The following is a 23,456-nucleotide window of genomic DNA, read 5'->3' on the forward strand; positions in this document are numbered from 1 at the left end:
ACAACAATACTGAAAATGTGCTGAAAGGCAAATAGCATAGGCAATGGCAATTACAGTGATTGTTTAAGTGCTTGAGACTGACACTATATCCATATGTTTGGACAGTTCCATTTTTGTGTAAGATTGATTACCTTTATTGCCATTAGTTATTCTTCGGATTTGTGAGGTGCTTTACAATTGTCATTCGCAATCGGAATTATGTTGTGACATGTATTGTACATGTGGTGATAGATTTTGCAAGGAAGAGAGATTGTCAGTCAGTCTCGGTTGATAAGCATTTGTAGTCATGACAAACTGTATGGTGAGACATAGTTTTCGACAAGTGTATACATTAGAAAAGGGGGGGGGGGGGGGGGAGATTAACGATTAGAGCAAGGCGACAGTGGTTATGGTAATGGACTTACATAGAGGAGGAATGGGATTCAAATCCCTATCGAGCCATCCACACAAAGGATTTTGGTATTTTTCCTACATCTCTCTAAATTAATGCTGGGATGCTTCATTTTAAAAGGACATCGTCACACTCCTTCACTGTACTTGTTCAATCCAAGCTAGTGCTCGAACTATACTGGTATATCACTGTTGATGGGACTTAAAACCATGAAATTTGCTGCTTTTTGAATTGGAAGAAATTGACATATTTGCAGAAATTTTGAAGCCACTTGACACTCTGAAATATCATTAAGTAATTTATTTTAAATGATGGAAAACCCAGGATCGAATACTCACAATATTATGCAAAGGATAGCTTGCTACTCACCATGTTGTAGAGATATTGAGTCACAGACAGGCACAATAGAAAGACTGCTAAAGCTTTCGGCCAAAAGGCCTCCTTCTGACACACACACACACACACACACACACACACACACACACACACACACAAACGCACAAACGCACGCGTAAAGGCAACTCACGCATACACGACCACTGTCGTGACTGCTGAGGACAGACAAATCTGACCTCAGTATTCAGAGACAAAGGTTTGTGTGTGTGTGTGTGTGTGTGTGTGTGTGTGTGTGTGTGTTTTCTTTAATTCAGAAGGTGGTCATTTTGATCTCAACTCCCATGGCTGTTTTCAACTGTTTTCAGTCTTAACAAATAACAAGAAACCAATGACAAAGAATGAATAACAAAGATGCAGAATAACAATTGATATCAACCATGAAAACCATCACTTAATGAAAGCACAACGAAATAAAGTATGGAGGATGAGGGCACAGGTATGTATCAGGAGGGGACCATGTGATCAACAACTGATGATGACACTGTCTGTCAAAACTTCATGAGTAACCTTGATGGTGACATGACATGGCGTTATGACCAGTGTGGATGTCACCATTTGAAATGAAATGCATTGTGGAATATTTTGGCATGCCATGCTGTGATGTGGCAGCCAGTGTGAAACGTGAATTGGCCTTAATATGACAAAAGAAAGAAGCTATGTCTGATATATTCTTGCAGCCCTTTATAAATTGTTCCTCAGAGTGAGGTGAAAGCAGACTTTGTTTCACTGTTTGCCTCAACAAATAAATATGTTTTGAAAGGATTCAGCCTTGAGCAAAGACATTTGTCCACTTTCTTGCCTATACTGGTTTTAGTGATTTCACCATCAGTGGGTTCCCTTTACATTTCTGTCAAACCACAAGTAGAATATTACAAGGCAAGTATTATGTAAAATTTTGGGATTATGGTCATTATATCAAAACACCATCACAAAATATATATCTTAGTAGCACACATTGTTTTTCATGTTGGTATCATTCATCTGCAGTACAGATATTTTGGTAATTTGTCATCTGCAACTAAATAAGCATTTCTCTACAGTACATCACTTTATAGAACATAAAGTTGGGTCTAAAATTATACTATCAGATGATTCCATGTCAAATTGAGCCTGAGGCTTATTTGTAATATTTTTTAAATTTAATTTGTCATAATTTTCTGAATCTACAAAAGTTAAATTTTACTGTCTTAAAAATTATTAAAATTACTTCAGGAAATATTGTTAATCAAAGTTGTCAATCCTGCAGATAAGGAAGGAAAACTACATGTTTGCATTTTATGTTAACAGCTATTTCAATTTAGGTTGTACCCATTGTTGATTCAACTGTTAAGTTGCAAGAGCTGGACCTTATCTTTCAGATAAACTTCAGTTTTTAAAAAAAGGTAAGTTATTAATCATGCAACTAATTCAGAAAATTGACTATGCATTTAATATGCCACCTGTGACAAACATGAAAAAGTTTACTTCTAACTCTGCATATAGCAATTCAGTTTATTTTAGGTTAGGTGTGAGAAAAGCAAATAAAAACATCCATTGACCCATAGTTTATAACTGACCAGGTACAATTGTTAAAAGTAATTGGTTCCCACCCATGACAGATTTTTGCATTGTCACTATCAATCTAAACCATTTCACACTTCTTGTTGTTATGTTGGTTGGTATTAAAACTGTGTTAATAGCTTACCCTAATACAGACTTATTATTTATTCAGAAAATGGGGAAAACATCAGGAGAGTGCATGAGAAAACTTCAAAACAAGTTGAACAAAGATGCCAGCAAATACAACACTCATAAATACAAAGAAAAAGAACAGGATAGAAGAAGACTGGGAAATTTGAAGATAAAGACAGCCGCCTGTGAAGAATTTTTAATTGAATATTGGAAGAAGGAAGCTGAAAGGCAAAGAAAGTGCTGGCTGAGACTAAAGTCTGTGCCAACTGAAGTGAGCTTGAGACCTGTGCTTCCGGTTAGGGTGATAGAAATGTCCCCAGTCTCTCGTCAAAGCTGTTTCTCAGGTAAAGAGGTGCTTCTTTTCAGCCCCCCAAAAAAATCTGTAGTCATAAAAAAGCTTGCATGAGAAAGCCTGCCTAAAAAGAAACCAAAGCAGAGTTTGTTAGCAGACAGGAAAAATCTTGTAAACATACATATGACAATCTGCTAAAATATAATTTTTTTTCACAAGTGATGAAATCAGCAGGCAGAGACATACTATAAAGGATGCTGAGTATATTGTAGACCCAGCATCTGGGAAAACAGTTAGCTTGCAGAAACTTCACATAAATGTGACATTTAAGAAAGCGTGTTTTGCTGTTCAAGGAAGAAAATCCAGATATTGATATCACAATTTTATGGATTGCAACCTAAAAACATCTACTAACCTCAGAAATGTGTGTGCATATAGTGTGCTAACAATTTCCTCATTGAGGCCATTCACAAGAAAGTTTCACTGCTGCTCACACTGACTTTGAGTCTTGTGTGCTGTGACCTACAATGGGAGACATGCATGACAAGTGAATGTAAAAAGTGCATCATGAGTTTGCACAAATTAACTGGTGGAAAGTGAAATTATTTATGTGAAATAATTTCTTATTGTGAAATTTATTTATGTGAAATAATTTCTTTAAACAATGGACAAAAATGAGGGTCGCCATAAACAAGTGACTGTTAATGGAACTATTGACGAAACTATTAATGAGCTTCAGCCTCAACTCAAGAAATTCAAAGAGCAGTTTTTTGTCAAAAGTAAGCAATCTGCAACTTTCTAAACAGAAAGCATCATTTTGTGGTGATAAAGTGATATTGCAAATAGATTTTGCAGAAAACTATGTATCACTGACACAAGACAAGGGTGCAAAATGCCCACTGGAGCCATACACAAGTTCAGTTATCACTGTTCGTTTTTATTTGAAAAAAAAAAAAAAAAAAAAAGGCTACAGTCATTTGCAGTTGTGAGTGACCAACTGTCTTGAAAAGTATTGAGTTTATGTTTGTCTGAAGATAAGTTAACTTAAACAAGAGTTTCCAAACTTGATCTTGGTTAGAATTTTTCTGGTGGTTGCATAGGTCAGTTAGAGCATGAATTCACTGTTTCTAACCTCTGCTACATGATGTTAGTGTCTGAAGAATGATTTCTCTCTGTAATGTCACATGTGAAAGGTGCGATGGATGGCATCAGTAATGTAACAAGAAAATGGCTGGAATAAAGTTAAGCAATGAGAAGTCATCAGCAATGCACAGGAACTTTAAAAGACTGAGCCGCATCAGCCATTTGTGGAGTAACTTTCTTCTTTAGACAAGATATCAAATTGATGAAAATGCGCACATTCTGGACAGACACTGGAAATCTGTTAAAAACATGAGAGATTCACAGCAAGTATTACTTCAGTGGCTACAATACATGTCTCCTAATATGTTGCAGAAGGTTTCTAAATCTGATTTAGAGAAAGTGCAGGTTTTCAACTTTATGTCCAAAAAATATATATATTCCCTCAGGTATTCAGACTCTGAGATGAGTGGTGATGAATCATACCCCCAATGACTGACACACACACACACACACACACACACACACACACACACACACAATCCCCAAATCCCCAAGAAGTTGCAGGTTCAGAACCAGCTGTGGAAAAAATTGCCAGAAACATTTATTTTGGTGGAGATTCAAATGGCAAGAAGGAAATCAAAAGAATGAAGGTACACTGCCGTTGCACAAAGGTGTTGAAGAAAATGTAGAAATACAAATTGCATGTATGAGACCTGTAGGACAAAGGGGTTCAGAGCTGATGAGAAGCATGTATCCTACCTCAAGTTTGAACAATTGGATGAAAACTCAGCTGTATAGTGGTAGAGATTTTAAAGTGAAATAATTAGGTAACCAGGTCTTTAATACTGTACTGAAATTTATCTTCTTTATACATAACAGTACTTTCCTAGAAGGTTATTTAAATAAGGAATGTATGAAAATGTTAACTACTCATTCAGCTACCAACTGATATAAAATTAATTTTAAATTAAAAAATTGTTCTGCTTAACATGATTCCCAACTGTGACAGTTGCCTATTGCATCGATGAGGTCTTCAATTGCAATTTTTATAAGTATTAACAATGTAATATTTACTAATATTTCATCATGTACAGCATTGTTTTATTAGTGCAAACTCAATGTTTTCAAAAGAAAATACGTGCATAATTCACTGAGTTCTTGTAAAATGTTCATGGGCATTCAATGCTGTGTCAATTTGCTGTCCCACCCCGTGACAAAGTTTTAAACATGATTAACAGCTCAGTTTGTGAACTTCTGACATTCAGATTTAAAGGGAAGCTAAAACAGCTGTTCATATGATGACCAATGAATCTTTAATTTATTTCAATTTATACATTGTTATGTTAGCTTTTGACTGTTGAAAAACATAGTGCAACTGTCCCACCCGTGACAGTAGAATCTCCTATAGGTAGAGGCACCTGTCTGTGGTGAAAATTTTTGCTTGGTTTTGTCATTTTTAAAAAGCTACTTTAGTATATTTTTCGCTACTTTTATATCATTTTGTCAAAATTTTCAGTAAATTTTATTTCTACTTTCCAGCAATATAAGCTAAATGAAAAATTATTGATTGCATATTTGCAGTGAAACATTTTTCATTTTTACATAAATTCAAAAACTATGAAAAGGTATGAAAAGTAGACATCTGATGAACACACACATCTAAGCATGAATGTTTGGAGACCATTTATCCTGCCACTTAAATAAGTATGGCTTAGCCTATGTACGTAATCAACAAATCAGTCTGACAAAGACAAGGATACCTTGACTTCCGTGTTATTGGAGTCAGAGCTGTACTCCTGTCACACATATTATTACAATCTGTTGCAAAATGACCTCTCACTGCTTTCACTGCACCTTCCATAAAATGCCCATACTCTGATTTCAGGAAAAGAATACCAGTCACATCAACATCTTTACCTTCTCTACTAGAACTAGCATCTATGTCCATAACACTGTGTGTGGTTTAAGATATTGTGATGTTGAAAGTTCTTGTTGAAAGAGTTTGCTTCATTAGCTGTGAGATTTCAACACTCGTATCACATTTCATTATGTTTCTTGGATCAAACAATTTATTTATAGAAGAAATGACACTCTTATCATGTGTCACACTACATCAAGTGGTTTAGTTTTATCAGGCTTGTACAGATGGAACAGGGATATTAAATATACTTGCGTTTGCTTAGGCAGTTTATGAAGTTTATTAGCTGTTTGAAAGGTCACTAAGCTTAGATTGTAGAACATGAATTAATGGTATCTTGTAGCTACGTCAGCAGCAAGTTGCAACATTTTGAGCAATTCTCAACAAGAAAAATTGTGGGACACAGATTTTTTTTTTAACTTTATTAGAGGTCAAGGCTTTAAAATAATTCACAACAACACCCTCCTCTTCAGCAGTTTCAACAACGGTGAAGTGTTCTCAAAGGTACTTGACACTTTTAAACCAAGAGTTCCACCACCTGGTGAAGACAATAATAGGGAAAAGTTAAACTTTTGTGGCATCACTTTCATATTTATGATTTAAGGATTGAATGTATGTGTGCTTTCTCTTTCGGGTATTAAGGAAGATATGTTTTGCCTACACAACAGAATGGTTCAAATGACAGAGTTCTCACACACTGCTCACAAAATTTAATTTGTGAGCCCAGCACTGCATGTGTAATAACACTTTTGGTACTGAAATTAAAGTTCCTGAATTACATTCATAATTGATTTTGAACATTCTGTAGCATTTGTATTTTGCAATAACTTTCATTCTCCCAACGAACAACTTCTGAAGTTTACCATCACCACCACTAAGTACTTTCATCAGAACCATAAACACACACTGCTATTTTCTGTCAATTGTTTCATTGCAAAGAATTGAAACTTTCTCATCTGTTACAGCTTCTTCTAATCTTTCTTCAACCTCTTTTATGAAACAAGATACAGAACCTTCCCTCAATCTTCCATCTGAGACCAAGTCTCCAGCACTTTAAAAATGTCAATATACCTGATATTAGAGTACTACTTAACACCATTTAAGAAACTAAATTATCGAATAAGAAAAAGAGCATAACCACACAGTTACTAATTTTCCATGGTGTACTGAATCGATTTGAAAATGCTCTTGGGGATGATTGATCATCATTTGTGGTATGTATTGTGCCTGCGATTGCATTTGTCTTCAGTGGTTTCAGCTCACTAGTCTTCGTATTTTGCCATGCCTAATATCAGAATAATAATAAAAAAAAGTTGATATTGGTTTGATTGTAGGCTTCTGGTTGCCAACATAGTGACCGCACGTTGTTGCAGCAGACTCGCATACATGTAAAGAGGGGATTGCCAACTTCACTACATCGTCCCAAAACTTCATGCTGTAAACATTATGACATCTTGACACATGACAGTTTGGTTAGGTTGAGTAGGTAACTATATTGCTACATTTTCAAATTCTTGCTGTAAGAGCAAAGAAAAGTTTGAATTTTGCTGATTCAAAAGAGCTCAGTCTTGTTCTTGCTATAAAAGTAAAACTAGTTTTTCAAGCAGTATGATGGGTTCTAGGTAAGCATGTAGGAATTATCTTCCCTCTCGGCTATATTTCAGTACATAAAACCCTGTCTGTCTGTTTTTGATAACACTACAAAAATTGCTGTTCTGAAGCCCCTCAATTGAACTGGCACCAGTATAGGTTAAACTCGTCTTTGTTCCCCTCCAAAAATGTGTAATATTATAAAAACCTGGTACATATTTGTTCATCCACTGAGCTTCGGATGATAAACCTTTTCCAGTGAAGTAGTAGCCACTATGAAAGCTCAAGTTGTTGATAAAATAGATTCTTGTTTATCAGTTTGCACTTGTTTCACCACTGCAGACTGATGTCTGTGAGAGTTACTTGTCTTTTGATACTTATCATTAGCATCTTCTTCTCCTTGTTCTCCTATGGGAAGAACTGTCATTAATATGTTTTAGGCACATATCCTTTCTGTACCACGCAATTCATGCATTGCCATATTTATACACAAGTATATCTCTAATTTTGTGAAACGTAAAATCCTTCGAGTGAAAATTCTTTTTATTCAGCAAAAACTGTCACTACCATATTAGTAAACTACAGCATAAAACAAATCTCAAAATATAAAATTTAATGCATTGATGATTAGCAACAATTTCCAACATGCAATACGCAGCTATATCAAAGAAAGCACCAGACGTCGTTGAACATCTTACTTCCCTTTGCAGGAAATGAAGTTGGCAATACTTGGTATGATATAAGATACTGATGTATATCAAAGTAGTGCAGGATTGATTGTCATTGATGTTCGAATTTCTTTGCTGTAACTTGAATCAAATTTTGACCGTTAACTTTAAATGATGTGATTCAACACAGTTTCATTGATTATTTCTGAATTTATTTTGATTATGTGGCTTTTTCTGCAAAATTTGTAAAATTTCAGGATTTCGTGCTTTGCAAAAAACAGGTGTCTCTACCTGTTGGTGTTTGGCGTATTCTGCACTTTGTTAATGTAACTTAGCTTACTGCTTATCTCTATTTTTGGCCAGTGGTTCTTGACAACAATATATTCTACAAAGTGGAGTGATATGTAACTGTTAAGGGCTTTTGTGTATTATTTGTATCTAATGTTGAAAATTTAAATGCCTGCCCAGTCTTGCATTCTTGACATGTGAAATGATAAAGCCCAGATGTGATGTTTCATCTGTGTTGTTGTCATTGTCCTTAGTTTTTTTCATGTTGATTTACCAGTTCTGTAGACTATTTCCAGTCCTTGTTTTCCGAGTGTTACCAACCACGCTGAAATGAAATGTGAAAATACGGCTTCTTAATTTGGTCAGGAAGGAAAATAAGGAAGGACTAGACCAATGAGGATTTGTCACAGTTCATTCACTGGTACAATAATTTTGGACAGACCCAATTTAATTAAACAACAGTTAATTTGAATACTTAACAATAATCAGTGATGGCAGAAAACATCAATTGTAACTCGCATGCAATCACTGTTTCCAAGACTATAAGATAAAAGACTAATGATACAAAGTTGAACCCAGATGTAAACAGCCACAAAAATTACCAAAGCTTCCTGAGCAGAAGATACCAATAAAAAATTTAATAAAACTGAACTGATCACAAAATAGGCCACTGCCAGAAAATTCTTATACTAAAATACAAACTGACCTAAGAAGAACAAAATATTTAAAACCTCATAAAACAGATATGGTAGCAAGGCTTACAGGGTCCCACAATAATAGTCAATTAATTAAAATTTACATTGAATAAGTATGACTGTTGAGACCTTAACCACTAGTAACATGTTTAAATAACTTAAAGAAGCAATAAATTATAAAAAGAGAGCCTCTTCTAATTAAATAGAGTGACTCAGAATTGCTTTAAAATTTCAACTTTAAAGCTTTAAAGGCCATAGCTGTGCTTGGAAGAAATAACACTGCAGAAGACGGACAGTCGAACTTTTTCTGCCCAAGCCTTGTGCACAGAATTGCATAAACAGTTGGCTGTGTAAGCCGACAGGGTCCAGAATGAGTGGGCTTCACAAGGATTACTAAGCAGCATCAGCACAAGAACACAAGCAATCTTAACAAAACTCCCTGCAGCACAAATAAATTCCAATAAGTGCAAGCTCAAGCCACAGTCAAGATTATAGTAAATAATGATTTAACTCCCAATAGTTTGTCCTCTTTCTTACAGAGCAGTACTCTAAATTTAACAGTCACCTAACAAGTTAGCAGAAAAATTTAAGATACCACTTTCAGTTGGCTTAAGTAAATTTAAGAATTAAATATTTATACCAAATCTCCCTGGAACAAGTGGTTAAGCCAACCCCCAGCCAATTGCTGTAAATTCTATGGCTACTGAGCATGTACATAGTCCAAGCTAAGCTCAGAACAGACAATGTGTCCTAAAACAAAGTGAAATTTCCATATAAACCATGTAAAATAAAAGCACAAAATACATGACTTGAAGCAGAATAAGCAGTACATTAGCCTCGATGAATAAGACAAGTGCACCCAAGTCCAGAAAGATGGTTAATGTTCCACCAGATAGCAACTACAAATTGAACACAACATTTACCCAAAATTTTCAAGTTAAATGTAAGTCACATGGTTCTGAACACTGACCCCGATAACATTCGTGCAAGACCGCTTTCACACCAGGAATAGACAATTTGTGTAATGTTAAACATCAACTAATACGGTGCACCAGAACCAATATCAGCTGAAAGTTATTTGCTTTAGGGAAGGCTAGAATTAATAACAGGCAGATAGAAGCACTTAAACACATACAAATACTACATTGCCAACAAACTTCACAACAAGCTTCCTTGTAGAGATGAATCTAATATTAACCCAAATTAATGGCTCCACAGACATTTAAAATCCACAAACCAAATGTCCAATAAGATGCAATGTACGATGATCCAATTAAAAATTTTAACAGACCTTTTTAATACACAAATTCTTGCTCATAAAATTCAGCGTGCAAATTCTATGGAGGCACGAACTTGAGTACCAATAAACAGAACTGGAGTATCTGAAAATTCAGTAAACACGCCTCCGACGGCTTGGCAGGTTTTTAATGATCCACTCCTGACGTTCGTTGGCACTGCAAGCCAAACGTAGGCCAACACGAGCCCTGCATATCCTTCCCAGTTTATGCTAACACAGACGTAGATGGGTAGCAACTAAAGGCCTTCTGTCCACTTGGTTGTCACTGATCATCCCGTCATGATGCCAACTGTTATATCCCTTGTGAACCCAGCAAGCTGGCTCTCCAGGCCATGCCAGAGGGAGCTGCAATCACTGGACATCATATAGCCAAAGATAGGAGCGTATTGATATCAGTACAGTATGACAAGCTGCCATGGCTCAGGTGTTTGCCTTATTTTGTGTGTGTTTGTACTTAGGTACATAAGTACCTTTTGTTTATTGTGGATGCTTATAGTTCAGGTGTGTGAAGTTTCAGCATATGAGGATGCACACATGCGCCATTGTTTGCAAGTTGTTGGTATTCTGTTTTATGTGGTGGTATTCCTTTCATCTTTGTAGTTCAGTTTGGCTATTATGTTTGTTTAATATCCATTTTCAACAGCTTTTTGTTTGGTTATTTGAAGCTCATTTTTTTAGTTGTCTGCATCGAGTGGAGCTTCGTGCAATCTGTGTCGAATGAATTACAGACTGGCTTGTTTGTGTGTTGTTGTTCGGTTTGAGTTATTGTGAATGGACGGCAGTGGTTAGTATCCTGTATAGTGATAACTGATATTGGTGGTTGTTGTGTCTGCCTGTCTTGTGAGATTTAGGGAATTTAACTTTTTGTTACTTTCCATTCTTAGTTTGGGTTTCATGTTTCGGTGGACTGTTCTTTTGTCATTGTGGTATGTGACTGGTTATTTCATCTAGAAGATATGACTACTTAATGATACCAATATATTATTTAGTACTGTTTCAATTTTACTGCGATTTTGCAGTGGTTTCAAATATTTTGTTCTTGGTTTGATTTAAAGTTACCTTAGTTTGGAGTCCATATCAATAGTTCCACTTTATTCTAAAAATTTTCATTCCGTAAAGCAGTGTAGTGTAGAAAAATCCTTATTTAGTTGCAGATGACAAAATGTACTACAATGTCAGCTGTATTGCAGATGACAGCTAGCTACATGAACAGTATGTGCTCGTAAGTTTTTAAATATAGTGCCCACAATCCTAAAACTAAACTATTCTCCTGTAACACTTTACATGGTGTTTAGCAGAAAAATAAAGAGAATCTACTGATGATTGTGAAATATCACTGAAACCTGCATGGGTGAAAATAGAAGCAAATTGGATTTGCTCAAGACAGAATTCTTTCAGGTCATGTATTTCCTCTAGTTGATTTTAAAAACATTAGTGCTTATCATAAATGTCATATTTCCAGAACTGAAAGGCTACAGGTATAAGGAAAAGGATATTTTTATTAGAACAGTGTTTCTCTCTTGATTTCCAATGTTATATTTATTTACATGTGACATGTTTTGGCTTTCATAACAACAACTCAGCACATATTCATGTTGAGATATTCTGGTTTTATAATTTTCATACTTTTTCACTCCCTAAATGATGTGAAACACTTGAGTACAATGGAAGTGTGCCCTCCAGCCTATGACCATATGAGGGGGAAAACAGGTTTTGGTGAGACAGATTAGCAACTGTAAGAAACATTGTATTCATGTAAAAATTATGGTGTGAACCATGTCGACTCTATAAGTAAAAAACAAAACTGGGTTATTACAAAAGAAACCCACTGATGAGGTCTTTGATATAAAAGGCAAACTGCATCAGTAACAGAAATAAATGTTATATTGAAACAAGAAAAAGGCTTCTGAAGTTATAAAATTGATATTTATATACTTCATACAAAAAAGCTCTTTAATTTGTGGTGCCGGGGAGACTTGGTATGGATTTTTACTCGTGTACAGGAAGTGGGACTATAATTCTTCACGTATCTGATGTCATTTACTAAGTCGAGGATTATGGTCCTTCATCAGGAAGACAAATGTGCAGAGATGTTGTCAGTGTAATCTGTATGAAGCCTTATTACAGTCTTTAGGCAAGGATCGATGATGGAAACTGAAGAGCCACTCAACAATTGTGCAGCTTTGATGGGAGAGGCTACCTTCAGTCCTTCGCATAATGAAGAAGATGTGAAAACGAAACCATAACTCAATGATTTGCCAGTGCTGCCATACAGTTGACAACTGACAAGATCTAGATCCGTGTGCTGTAGTGAGCTTCATGAAAACTTCTGAAACAATGGTTCACTTTTTATCCAGAAGATGGTGCAACACTAGAGCTGTGCTGCATGTAATGTGGCATTGTGGTTTGCATCCCTGGCTAGGGTCCTGTGGGTTATCAGTTCAAACCTGTGTACCAGCAATTATTTGTTATTTAACATTTATCATTTCTGGAAGGTTCCAGAAATTTCTTATGTTTGTAATGTTTGTATATTCTTGAATATCAATAAACCCACAATTCCTTTAAGAATCAAATTCCCACGTATAAAACAGCTTCAAATATATGATTACCTTACAAATGAGTTAACTGTTAAATATTTGCCTTTGAGCATGTAATCAAGAAAACATTTCCTAAATGTTTGAAATTATACTTCAGGTTTGTTGGAAGTCTGTGTTCTCATTATGAAACACGGAATGAATGTAGTGTGGGAATTTGCACCCAATTTGTAGCCAAAAACTAGTTTTCCATACATCTCACTGTTTACAATGTCATAGCTCCTGAGCTGTGTGTCATACAATGAAATAAATGTGCAGGTACACTGCCCTACATAAGTTTGGAAACACCATGCTGTGTATTACAATGGAGGAAGATGAAAGTGATCTATGTGAGTTATTGGTTAGAATACAGAATAACAAGCTCAAATAATGGTTAATAATGATGCGTATAGTATTGTACACTTAATTATTGTACATATACATACATATTGGAACATACTAGTAGTGCTCCGTTTTATGTAAACTGACGTTATCTGTCCAAGCAGTTCTACTAAACATGCCAGGTGGCACGAGTAGACTGCATGGCTATGTAGAGGTATGTTGTTTACATTTCTGTTCACTTGTAGTTGCATTTGCATAAAGGTATAACACACTGCAAAAGTAATTGAAAATGGTCCCAAAGTGCCAGATTCCTTATGAATCACAGGTAATGATAATCACTTTGTACCAAAAAGGCAATAGTGTCCAACAAATAGCAAAGAAACTGATGATTTCCATCAGCGGAGTGATCAAAACTATACACCGGCATTGAGAAACAGACTCCTATGGAGATTGTCCTCACTCAGTATCCCACAGGAAAATATCATAAAGCCAGGAAAAGTGTTTAGTAGTGACCAGTAAATGTAACAGATTAAAAACTGCCCGAGCATTGACTGCAGAACTAAACGCAATGAGGGATACACCGGTGAGTGAGTCAACAGTGAGACGACGCCTGGCAGACAACAACCTCCAAGGTTATGTAGCAACAAGGAAATGACTGTTGTGCCCTGTTAACAAGAAGAACAGGCTTCAGTGGGCTAAGGCACACCAATATTGCACATCGGAGGATTGGGAAAGAGTCTTATTCACTGATGAATCCAAGTTCGAAATATTTGGAAGTAAACACAGTCAGTTTGTAGGCCGTTTACCTCATGAACACTTAAATCTCCTCAGTGCGTAATTCCAACCGTAAAGCATGGAGGGTACTCTGTGATGGTATGGGGATCCTTTGGAGGGAATAAAGTCGGAGATTTGGTGAAATAGATGGAAAAATGAAGCAAAAGGATTATCAATCAATTCTCCAGTCACATGCTAAGACATCTGGTTTGCGTCTGATTGAGAAAGGGCTTGTCTTGCAGCAAGACAACGACCCGAAACATACGAGGGGGGACCCAAAAGAAACCGGACTCCGAGGGCGCTGCCACTCGTAGATGTAGTACAGGGTTCTCACGCTAGATGGTGTTAGTAGAGACCTTCATGAAACAGCTGTGCAGACGGCGTCAGTGTAGAGCTGAACGTGCAAGTGTGGTATTGTGTTTCTCTGACTGTTGGCGGGTTACCTCTGTGAAGTCATTATGGCAACTTTAAAAGAACAGAGTGTGTGTGAAATTTTGTTTCCTGCCTAAAAAAACTGCAACGGGGAGACACCAGATGCTTCAGGAAGCTTTCCAGGACAACGCTATGAGCTGCACACAGGTTTTCGAGTAGTTTGGATGCTTTAAACTTGGTGAGATGTGTGTTGAAGACCAAGCTCGTTCTGGACGCCCTTCAACATCGCGAAATGAGGAGAACATTAAAAAAGTCTGCCAAAAGATCAACGAGGATCGTCGCCAAACGATCGACCAAATTTCAGCAGAGACAGGAATCAGTTGGAGCTCGTGCCAGCGGATTTTGAGTGAGGATTTGCACATGAGACGTGTTGCTGCTAAATTTGTTGCACACCTTCTCACACAGGAGCAAAAAACCATCCGCATGAATGTGTGTAAGGACTTGAAAACAGAGATTGCACGTGATCCAAACTTCTTGAACAAAGTCATTACAGGGGATGAGAATTGGTGTTACGGATATGACCCAGAAACCAAGCAAGCGTCAAGCCAGTGGAGGACTGCCAACTCTCCCAGGCCAAAAAAAGCAAGGGAAGTGAGGTCAAATGTGAAGATGATGATCATTGTCTGTTTTGATGTTCGTGGAATTATGCATCAGGAATTTGTACCCCTGGCCAGACTGTTAACCAGCACTTTTACTTGGAAGTTTTAAGGAGTATGTGAGAGGATGTGAGGAGGAAACGCCCAGAACTTTGGCGATCAGCTGACTGGTTTCTGCATCACGACAATGCTCCAGCACACACGGCCTTACGAGTGACCCACTATTTGGCATCTCAGAGGTGGTCAGCCGTTCCCCACACTCCGTATTCACTGGACCTAGCCCCGTGTGACTTTTTCCTATTTCCAGGAATGAAAAAAATGCTAAAAGGGGAGCGTTATGATGATGTGGAGGTGGTAAAAACAGCTTCGCAAAGGGCACTAGACAATATCAAACTTGAAGAGCTCCAAACATGCTTCCAACAGTGGGAAAAGAGACTTATGATGATGTGGAGGTGGTAAAAACAGCTTCGCAAAGGGCACTAGACAATATCAAACTTGAAGAGCTCCAAACATGCTTCCAACAGTGGGAAAAGAGACTTGTCTAGTGCAGCACATGTAATGGAGAGTAATTTGAAGGTGACTGAAGTAATTTTGTAAAAAGGTTCATCAATAAATTTTTTATGACAACAATCCGGGTTCTTTTGGGTTCCCTCTCGTACGTCTCGCTTGTGTCAGAACTATGTGAAGTCTCTAGAGGTTAATAAAATATTGAAGAACATGGAATGGCTGCCCCAATCCCCTTATTGTAATCCAATCAAGCTGCTATGGGATGAATTGGACAGGAGGATCCAAAAACGGGAAATCATGAGTGGGTCACAATTGTTGGAAGTCCGGCAGCAAGAATGGCGATTAATTCCAACTGAAACCTTGCCAAAACTGATGCAGCACATGCTGAGAGTGTGCAAGTCAGTGATGAAAGCAAAGGGTGACTATTTTGAGGAATCAAAAATTTAATTGTTGCATCTTCCTGTGTATTATTTGTGCTTAATAAACATTTGGAAAACAACAAAATGCATTTTTATACTGTGTTTCCTTTCCACTGTTTATAATTACTAGGTGATTCCAAACTTATGGAGGGTAGTGTATATTTAGTGATATATGTAGATACTTTATTCAAAGAAGAGAATTAGTAGTAAAGAAGTAACAAATTAAAACTTCATACCTGATGCAGAATTTTAATTGCATGATCAGCAAAAATGTAGTAAGCGATAAACTTTCTCCCTTTCATTGTTTTGTGGGGGGAGGGGTGGGGGGGCAGCGGGGTGCCTGTGAGGAAAAATGCTTTGTAACAGTTGTAAATTATATGTAAAGTTCATTGTAAGTTGCTAAGTACTCTCATTTGCAAATACTGGATGAATGAAATCTTTGTGTTTCTGCACTGTCAGTTATGCCAGCTCAAGACAAATGCACTGTTTCTAACAGTAATATCTGTAACATTCTGTTAAACTTTCAATGTAAGTTTGTAACTCTTAATAAGTAGATTATGACAGCATTTTAAAGTTTTAAATGCATTCAATAATTAAGTGAAATATTGAAATTATAATTTTTGTTGCCCCAATGCTGCAACTGGTACTGGGTTCTGGGTAGCATTTTAGTAATACAGATTAGATGTTTGTATAAGTAGGAGCAATCTCCATCTGAGGTTTCTGTTCTGCCCGCCTCCCTGCCTGTCGGTATTCATAGTAAAACATGAAAAATTTTGACTTCTCCGTTATTGTAACTGAATTACATTCTTTAACACTTCATTTTTTCAGCCCTTAAATAACTGCAAATATTGAAATTTCTTTAGCATGCTACAAATTGATTGTTAAGGCCAAACTTTCCTTTGTCATGAGAAAATAAAATCAGAAGATGAATAAAATAACTTCAATGTACTTCCACTGACGAATGCTTCACAAGATACAAATCAAAAAGTCCCACTGAATAAGCACAAAATAAAGTTCAAATCACTGAACAATCTATGTTGTAATTATGTAACTGCTTTATAAATTCCAATTACACATTTCAAGTGGTTAGTGCATTATCAGACTGGAACATTAAGAAAATAATTACAACACAGTCACGGGAACGTAGCAAGCAGCAGATCTAAAACTAAAAAGTGAGTAAATTAAAGAAAAAAGCTTCAAAAACTTACTTGATTGAACACTGAAAGTGTTAAGTATAAGGGCTGGTTGTCTTGTGAAACAGTGGAAAACGTGCTTGTCATGAACTGCAAGGGAAACTGAAAAAGAGGTAAATAGATAAATAGTGAAAACATTAAGCATAACGAGATGGAATTGGGGGGGGGGGGGGGGGGAGATGAATAAAATATAATAGTAACGAGAAAGAGTTGTCATGTAATTAAAACTCTCACTCACCATAGCAGAAGGAAGAGCCGGTATAGTGTTAAATATGCATCTACAACCATCAAACTGAGGTGGAACTGCAGTGCCCTCGTTGACTGTAAATACAGATGTGGTGCAGCGAGGTCACACAATGAGAACTGCAGTGAACTGAGGGCCAGTCAGGTGGCAGTGCTGGAACTGTGGGAATATAATTGACGTTCAGGGGAATTTGGAAGATGGAGGAGGGGCGGCAGGCAGGAGGAGGAAAAAGGGGAGGAGGCTAAATGAATTATGTATTAATATGAAAGAATCGGATAAATGGGGGGGGGGGGGGAGGGGGGTTATAGAAGTGGACATAGTGTGACGTGTGAGGCTCATGCAAGAGGGATGGTAATGTTATAATAAACGAAAGGGAAACGTGTTGTGCTGTTAGAGGAAAATTTAGACCAAGGAAGAATGGAAAGAAAGGTGCAATAAGCATTGAAAGGAAAGGGGGGAGGAGGAATTGATTTTAATAAGGAAATATTATAAGGAAAAGGGGGTCAGCAGGAAGATTTTGTTTTGGAAAGAAGATGGATAACACAATATCACAAAAAAAATTAGTTTGTTGTAATCAACTACTCAATGAGACTGTGTCCTCCAGACCGTCTCACGAACTTGGAAATCCCTAATTTCTCCTAAAGTGATTGCTTTTTTCCTCTGGGGCCATAGTGGAGGATGCTGATTATGCTTGGTTCTCTTAAGATGATCTGAAAATGCTGAGTTGTTTTTTGAGGGCACCCTTCCTTTAGGAAATGTCTTTCACAGACTTGCCAACCTTCTTAAAGGTCATCACGTGAAGGTAGCTTTCACATTGCACTGCTTTCTTTGTTCCTTTGTCTCAGGGTCATCTTAATACACCCTGCCCATTTCCATGGTGATTAGGAAGTAATCTGAATTAGCGTGACCCAGCTATAACATACCTGCTGCTGCCTCCATTTGGTGGGCTTTTTGAATGGGTATGTACATTCGCGGAAATTGGCAGGTGTCAATCTTTGTTATATTCAAAATGTTGAAAATTGACCCATGACTGATTTTTCACTGTTTTCACTATCACCCTTCTTTGGAAACCAGTGTACCCACTTCTCTTGCAATTCTCATTTCTTCACAGAGATATGGTCTGTCGTTCTTCATTATTCAAACTTGTTTGATGACAGTGGAAGCGTCTGCACCACCTAACCACTGTGTCATATGGTGGTGCATTGTTGCTTTCACAGCATGGATTGGTGCTCCATTGTTCTCTTTCAAATGCAGAAATTGAGTTAATGCGTGGTAGTCCATTTTATCAATGGGCTTGACTGTAGGCATGTACATGCAAACAAATAAAACATTAATCACATAATTTTGTTTTCAAGGTGATGATTGAAACTTTTATGCCTACTGCTTATACAGAACTAGTAAGGCAAGTAATTTAAAATGGCCTTAGTGGGTATGGTTTTTCTAATGGTTTCTTTGGAAATTGTGAATTAGGTTGATAGTGCTCACTTGTCATTAACATACTGCCCCGTATAGTGACTAATTCTCTTCTTTACATTGTTGGCACCTTCTTAAAGTAATGTATCAAGACATTGTCTTCCATCTCCACACCAATTGATAAATGACCTTACTTTTTCAATAGTTTGTTTCTGAGCCAGAGGACGTCATTAACATTTTTAATTGAATAATCATTATTAGTGTGGTTTTGTTTAAACCAGGGATGTCCAGAATTTTAGCTTACTTGGGTCACATTGGAAGAAGACATGTATTTTTGGGCTGCACGTAATATACTTGTTCAGTTTATCATAACTTTACGTTAACAGAATTTTTTTACCGATTGTGGGATAGATGCCCACGTTTTGGGCCACATTGGTACTTGCTTTGGGCTGCATGCAGCCTGTGGGTTGAACACACGTGATTTTAACAATTTGAAAGTATTATATATGTACAGGGTGTTTCAAAAATGACCGGTATATTTGAAACTGCAATAAAAACTAAACGAGCAGCGATAGAAATACACCGTTTGCTGCAATATGCTTGGGACAACAGTACATTTTCAGGCGGACAAACTTTCGAAATTACAGTAGTTACTATTTTCAACAACAGATGGCGCTGCAAGTGATGTGAAAGATATAGAAGACAACGCAGTCTGTGGGTGCGCCATTCTGTACGTCGTCTTTCTGCTGTAAGCGTGTGCTGTTCACAACGTGCACGTGTGCTGTAGACAACATGGTTTATTCCTTAGAACAGAGGATTTTTCTGGTGTTGGAATTCCACCGCCTAGAACACAGTGTTGTTGCAACAAGATGAAGTTTTCAATGGAGGTTTAATGTAACCAAAGGACTGAAAAGCGATACAATAAAGGATCTGTTTGAAAAATTTCAACGGACTGGGAACGTGACGGATGAACGTGCTGGAAAGGTAGGGCGACCGCGTACGGCAACCACAGAGGGCAACGCGCAGCCAGTGCAGCAGGTGATCCAACAGCGGCCTCGGGTTTCCGTTCGCCGTGTTGCAGCTGCGGTCCAAATGACGCCAACGTCCATGTATCGTCTCATGCGCCAGAGTTTACACCTCTATCCACACAAAATTCAAACGCGGCAACCCCTCAGCGCCGCTACCATTGCTGCACGAGAGACATTCGCTAACGATATAGTGCACAGGATTGATGACGGCGATATGCACGTGGGCAGCATTTGGTTTACTGACGAAGCTTATTTTTACCTGGACGGCTTTGTCAATAAACAGAACTGGCACATATGGGGAACCGAAAAGCCCCATGTTGCAGTCCCATCGTTCCTGCATCCTCAAAAAGTACTGGTCTGGGCCGCCATTTCTTCCAAAGGAATCATTGGCCCATTTTTCAGATCCGAAACGATTACTGCATCACGCTATCTGGACATTCTTCGTGAATTTGTGGCGGTACAAACTGCCTTAGACGACACTGCGAAACCTCTTGGTTTATGCAAGATGGTGCCCGGCCACATCACACGGCCGACGTCTTTAATTTCCTGAATGAATATTTCGATGATCGTGTGATTGCTTTGGGCTATCCGAAACATACAGGAGGCGACGTGGATTGGCCTCCCTATTCGCCAGACATGAACCCCTGTGACTTCTTTCTGTGGGGACACTTGAAAGACCAGGTGTACCGCCAGAATCCAGAAACAATTGAACAGCTGAAGCAGTACAACTCATCTGCATGTGAAGCCATTCCGCCAGACACGTTGTCAAAGGTTTTGGGTAATTTCATTCAGAGACTACGCCATATTATTGCTACGCATGGTGGATATGTGTAAAATATCGTACTATAGAGTTTCACAGACCGCAGCGCCATCTGTTGTTGAAAATTGTAACTACTGTAATTTCGAAAGTTTGTCTGCCTGAAAATGTACTGTTGTCCCAAGCATATTGCAACAAACGGTGTATTTCTATCGCTGCTCGTTCTGTTTTTATTGCCGTTTCAAATATACCGGTCATTTTTGAAACACCCTGTTAATGAATATGAATGATATAACTGCCCAAAATATTTCATGTATGTTCAAATAACTTAAGGGAATGCAGCTGGATGACATTGTTGACAACTGCTGATATTATGTCAGGAGCACACCCTGCCATTTGCAAAGTATTTTCAAGTTTTACTTTGAAAATGGCAGTGTGTGCTCCTGTCAAAATATTGATGCTTGCCAACATCACCCAGCTGTATCCCCGTACGTTATTTGAACACTGCATATATCGGAACACTGCATATGCTGAGAGAAACTCGGGTCTTGTATTTCGTATATTCTTCTCCTGGTCATTGCAAAGTATTTATAAAAAATGTTTAATTATAATGTCTTCTAAGGTAATTATTCATAATTTTCCAATTTTATTTTAGATTTCAGTGGGTACACGGGCCTGTTCTTGTTGATCTAGATTATATATCTTTTCAGTCTTAATGAACATAATGTAAGTTTTGTACAATAGTGTGTGTTCAGAGCCTAGTTGTATGTTCCTGCTTGTTGAACTCATTGATGTTAACCAGCAGACTAATGATTGATGTAAATAATGGCTTTCATCCAATATAGAAGGTGTTAAAAAAGTATTCTGTATTTTGAGAGGTAGTAGCATGGACCAAAACAATGCAAAAATGTCCATTATACATGGGCTCTAAAATGCATACCCCTAAGAGCTAGGAGCACTTATTCATCTTTACTACTGTGAAACTGTATGCAGTAAACAAATGAGGACACATTCCTCTGCTATTGTCCATGGATACAGCATGCAGTTAACATCTCTTCATGATGTCACTGTAAACTGTATCCACAGTTCTGGGTAAATGCAGTGTATACATTAATGCTAATGGAACAGTTTGCATTTTGATAAGTTTGTGTAATGCTTTTACTTTTAATTTTATCTTTCCATTCAACAGCGTAATGGAGTGCTGTTATTGCACAAAGGAAATGGCAGTCATGACCTTCTGTTATGGCCTGACAAATGGTAGCTACTGTAGGGCTTGTGTCCTGTATGCTGTAAAATATCCAGAATGCACAAAGTTATGAAAATATACACTGGTTCCATTAGAACTAATGTATGCACTGCAGTTAGCCAAAACTGTGAATATAGTGTACAGTAACAACATTAAAAGATATTAACTGCATGTTTTATCCGTGGACATATGAGGAATGTGCTTTCATTTGCTTAGTACATTTTGTATGTCATTTGTAACAGCAAAAAGCATGCAGTAGAAGAGATGTTTAATAGTAGCAAAGATGAATAAGTGCTCATATGTCTTAAAGTATGCATTTTAGAGCCCATGTTTATGGGACGTTTTTTCTTCTCTGTCCATTCTACCATCTCTAAAAATATGGAATATCTGTTTTAAACACCATGTATATGTAATTTAAATAGTCTCAAAATCTAATGTCGTAGAAAATGATTTATTTCAAATTTTATTCCAGCACCTGAGGTACTTGGACCAGAAAAGTATGACAAGAGCTGTGACATCTGGTCATTGGGTGTTATAATGTATATTCTGTAAGTACACATATTTGATTTGTTCCCTTTCGAAGTTAGCATTTCTCCGAATTCTGATTTGATGGTATTCTCTTTTCAGGTTATGTGGTTTCCCACCCTTTTACAGTAACCATGGCCTGGCAATATCACCAGGTATGAAAAAACGTATACGAACAGGGCAGTATGATTTTCCAAACCCTGAGTGGCAGAATGTTTCACAAGATGCAAAAGATCTTATTCGTGGTATGCTGTGTATCGAACCGACCCACCGCCTTACGATAGATCAAGTGATGCAGAATAAATGGATTGCTGTGAGTATCATTATATATTCGTTATATAAAGTTCGAGGATTTCTTAAGTAAATCACATAGGAATATTGATTCAGTCATTATTATTGTTTATTGTCTGCGCAACATGTTATGAGGGGTTTGCTCTATCACTTTAATTAAGGTTGCCACTCATACAATACTGAAGTGTGAGTAATGCTGACTTTAAGATATTTTTGTGAAGTGTTATTTATTTGTTATATAATACCACTTCAAATATTACAACAAATAAGTACTGCTCATAAGAAGTGAAAATATACAATAACTATAATAGTGTAGTGTGTTGTTTACTTTCAATACACCTGATTAAAATCTTATCCGACTCACTACAGAGAGAGAGTGATCTATTTTAGTTGCCACCATCTTTGTAGCTTGACACAGGTAAAGAACTTATTTATTGAATATAATTTGAGAGATTTGTTGTAGGTAAACTGGCAGTAAAATTGTAGTTTATGTATAAAATCATTTATCACGCATAATAATTACTAGCTACCCATTCCAGCTTCATACGGGTAGCATTATCACAGGCTGAATGACTTGTCTGACATAGTGGTAATTAATTACTTGCAAAAACCATTCTTGTGAATGAGCTGATGTGTTAGTATCAAAAGCTTTGCAGTAGTTCCTGAGCACATACTGATAGAAAGAATGATAGGGGACTTGATTTCATCATAGGTCAGCCAGTTTACACAAAATATTTATAAACTACAATAAAACCCACCATTAATGAATCGCTGGGGACTAAAATGTGTTTTCCTTAAACAGAGGTTTTCTGTAAACAGGGGCTTTC

At 37.3% G+C, this 23,456-nt stretch overlaps 1 protein-coding gene across 1 annotated transcript in view; it reads left to right on the forward strand.

Moving 5' to 3' along the window:
• LOC126471160 (MAP kinase-activated protein kinase 2) overlaps positions 1 to 23,456 on the forward strand; it is a 105,367-nt gene that overhangs the window by 69,778 nt on the left and 12,133 nt on the right. Inside the window, exons 6-7 of the mRNA XM_050099263.1 lie at positions 22,286 to 22,361; positions 22,441 to 22,651. Coding sequence (XP_049955220.1) covers positions 22,286 to 22,361; positions 22,441 to 22,651 — 287 coding nt within the window. The remainder of the gene's footprint in view (positions 1 to 22,285; positions 22,362 to 22,440; positions 22,652 to 23,456) is intronic.

This window comes from Schistocerca serialis, chromosome 3, assembly GCF_023864345.2.
Source record: "Schistocerca serialis cubense isolate TAMUIC-IGC-003099 chromosome 3, iqSchSeri2.2, whole genome shotgun sequence".
Taxonomy (NCBI): domain Eukaryota; kingdom Metazoa; phylum Arthropoda; class Insecta; order Orthoptera; family Acrididae; genus Schistocerca; species Schistocerca serialis.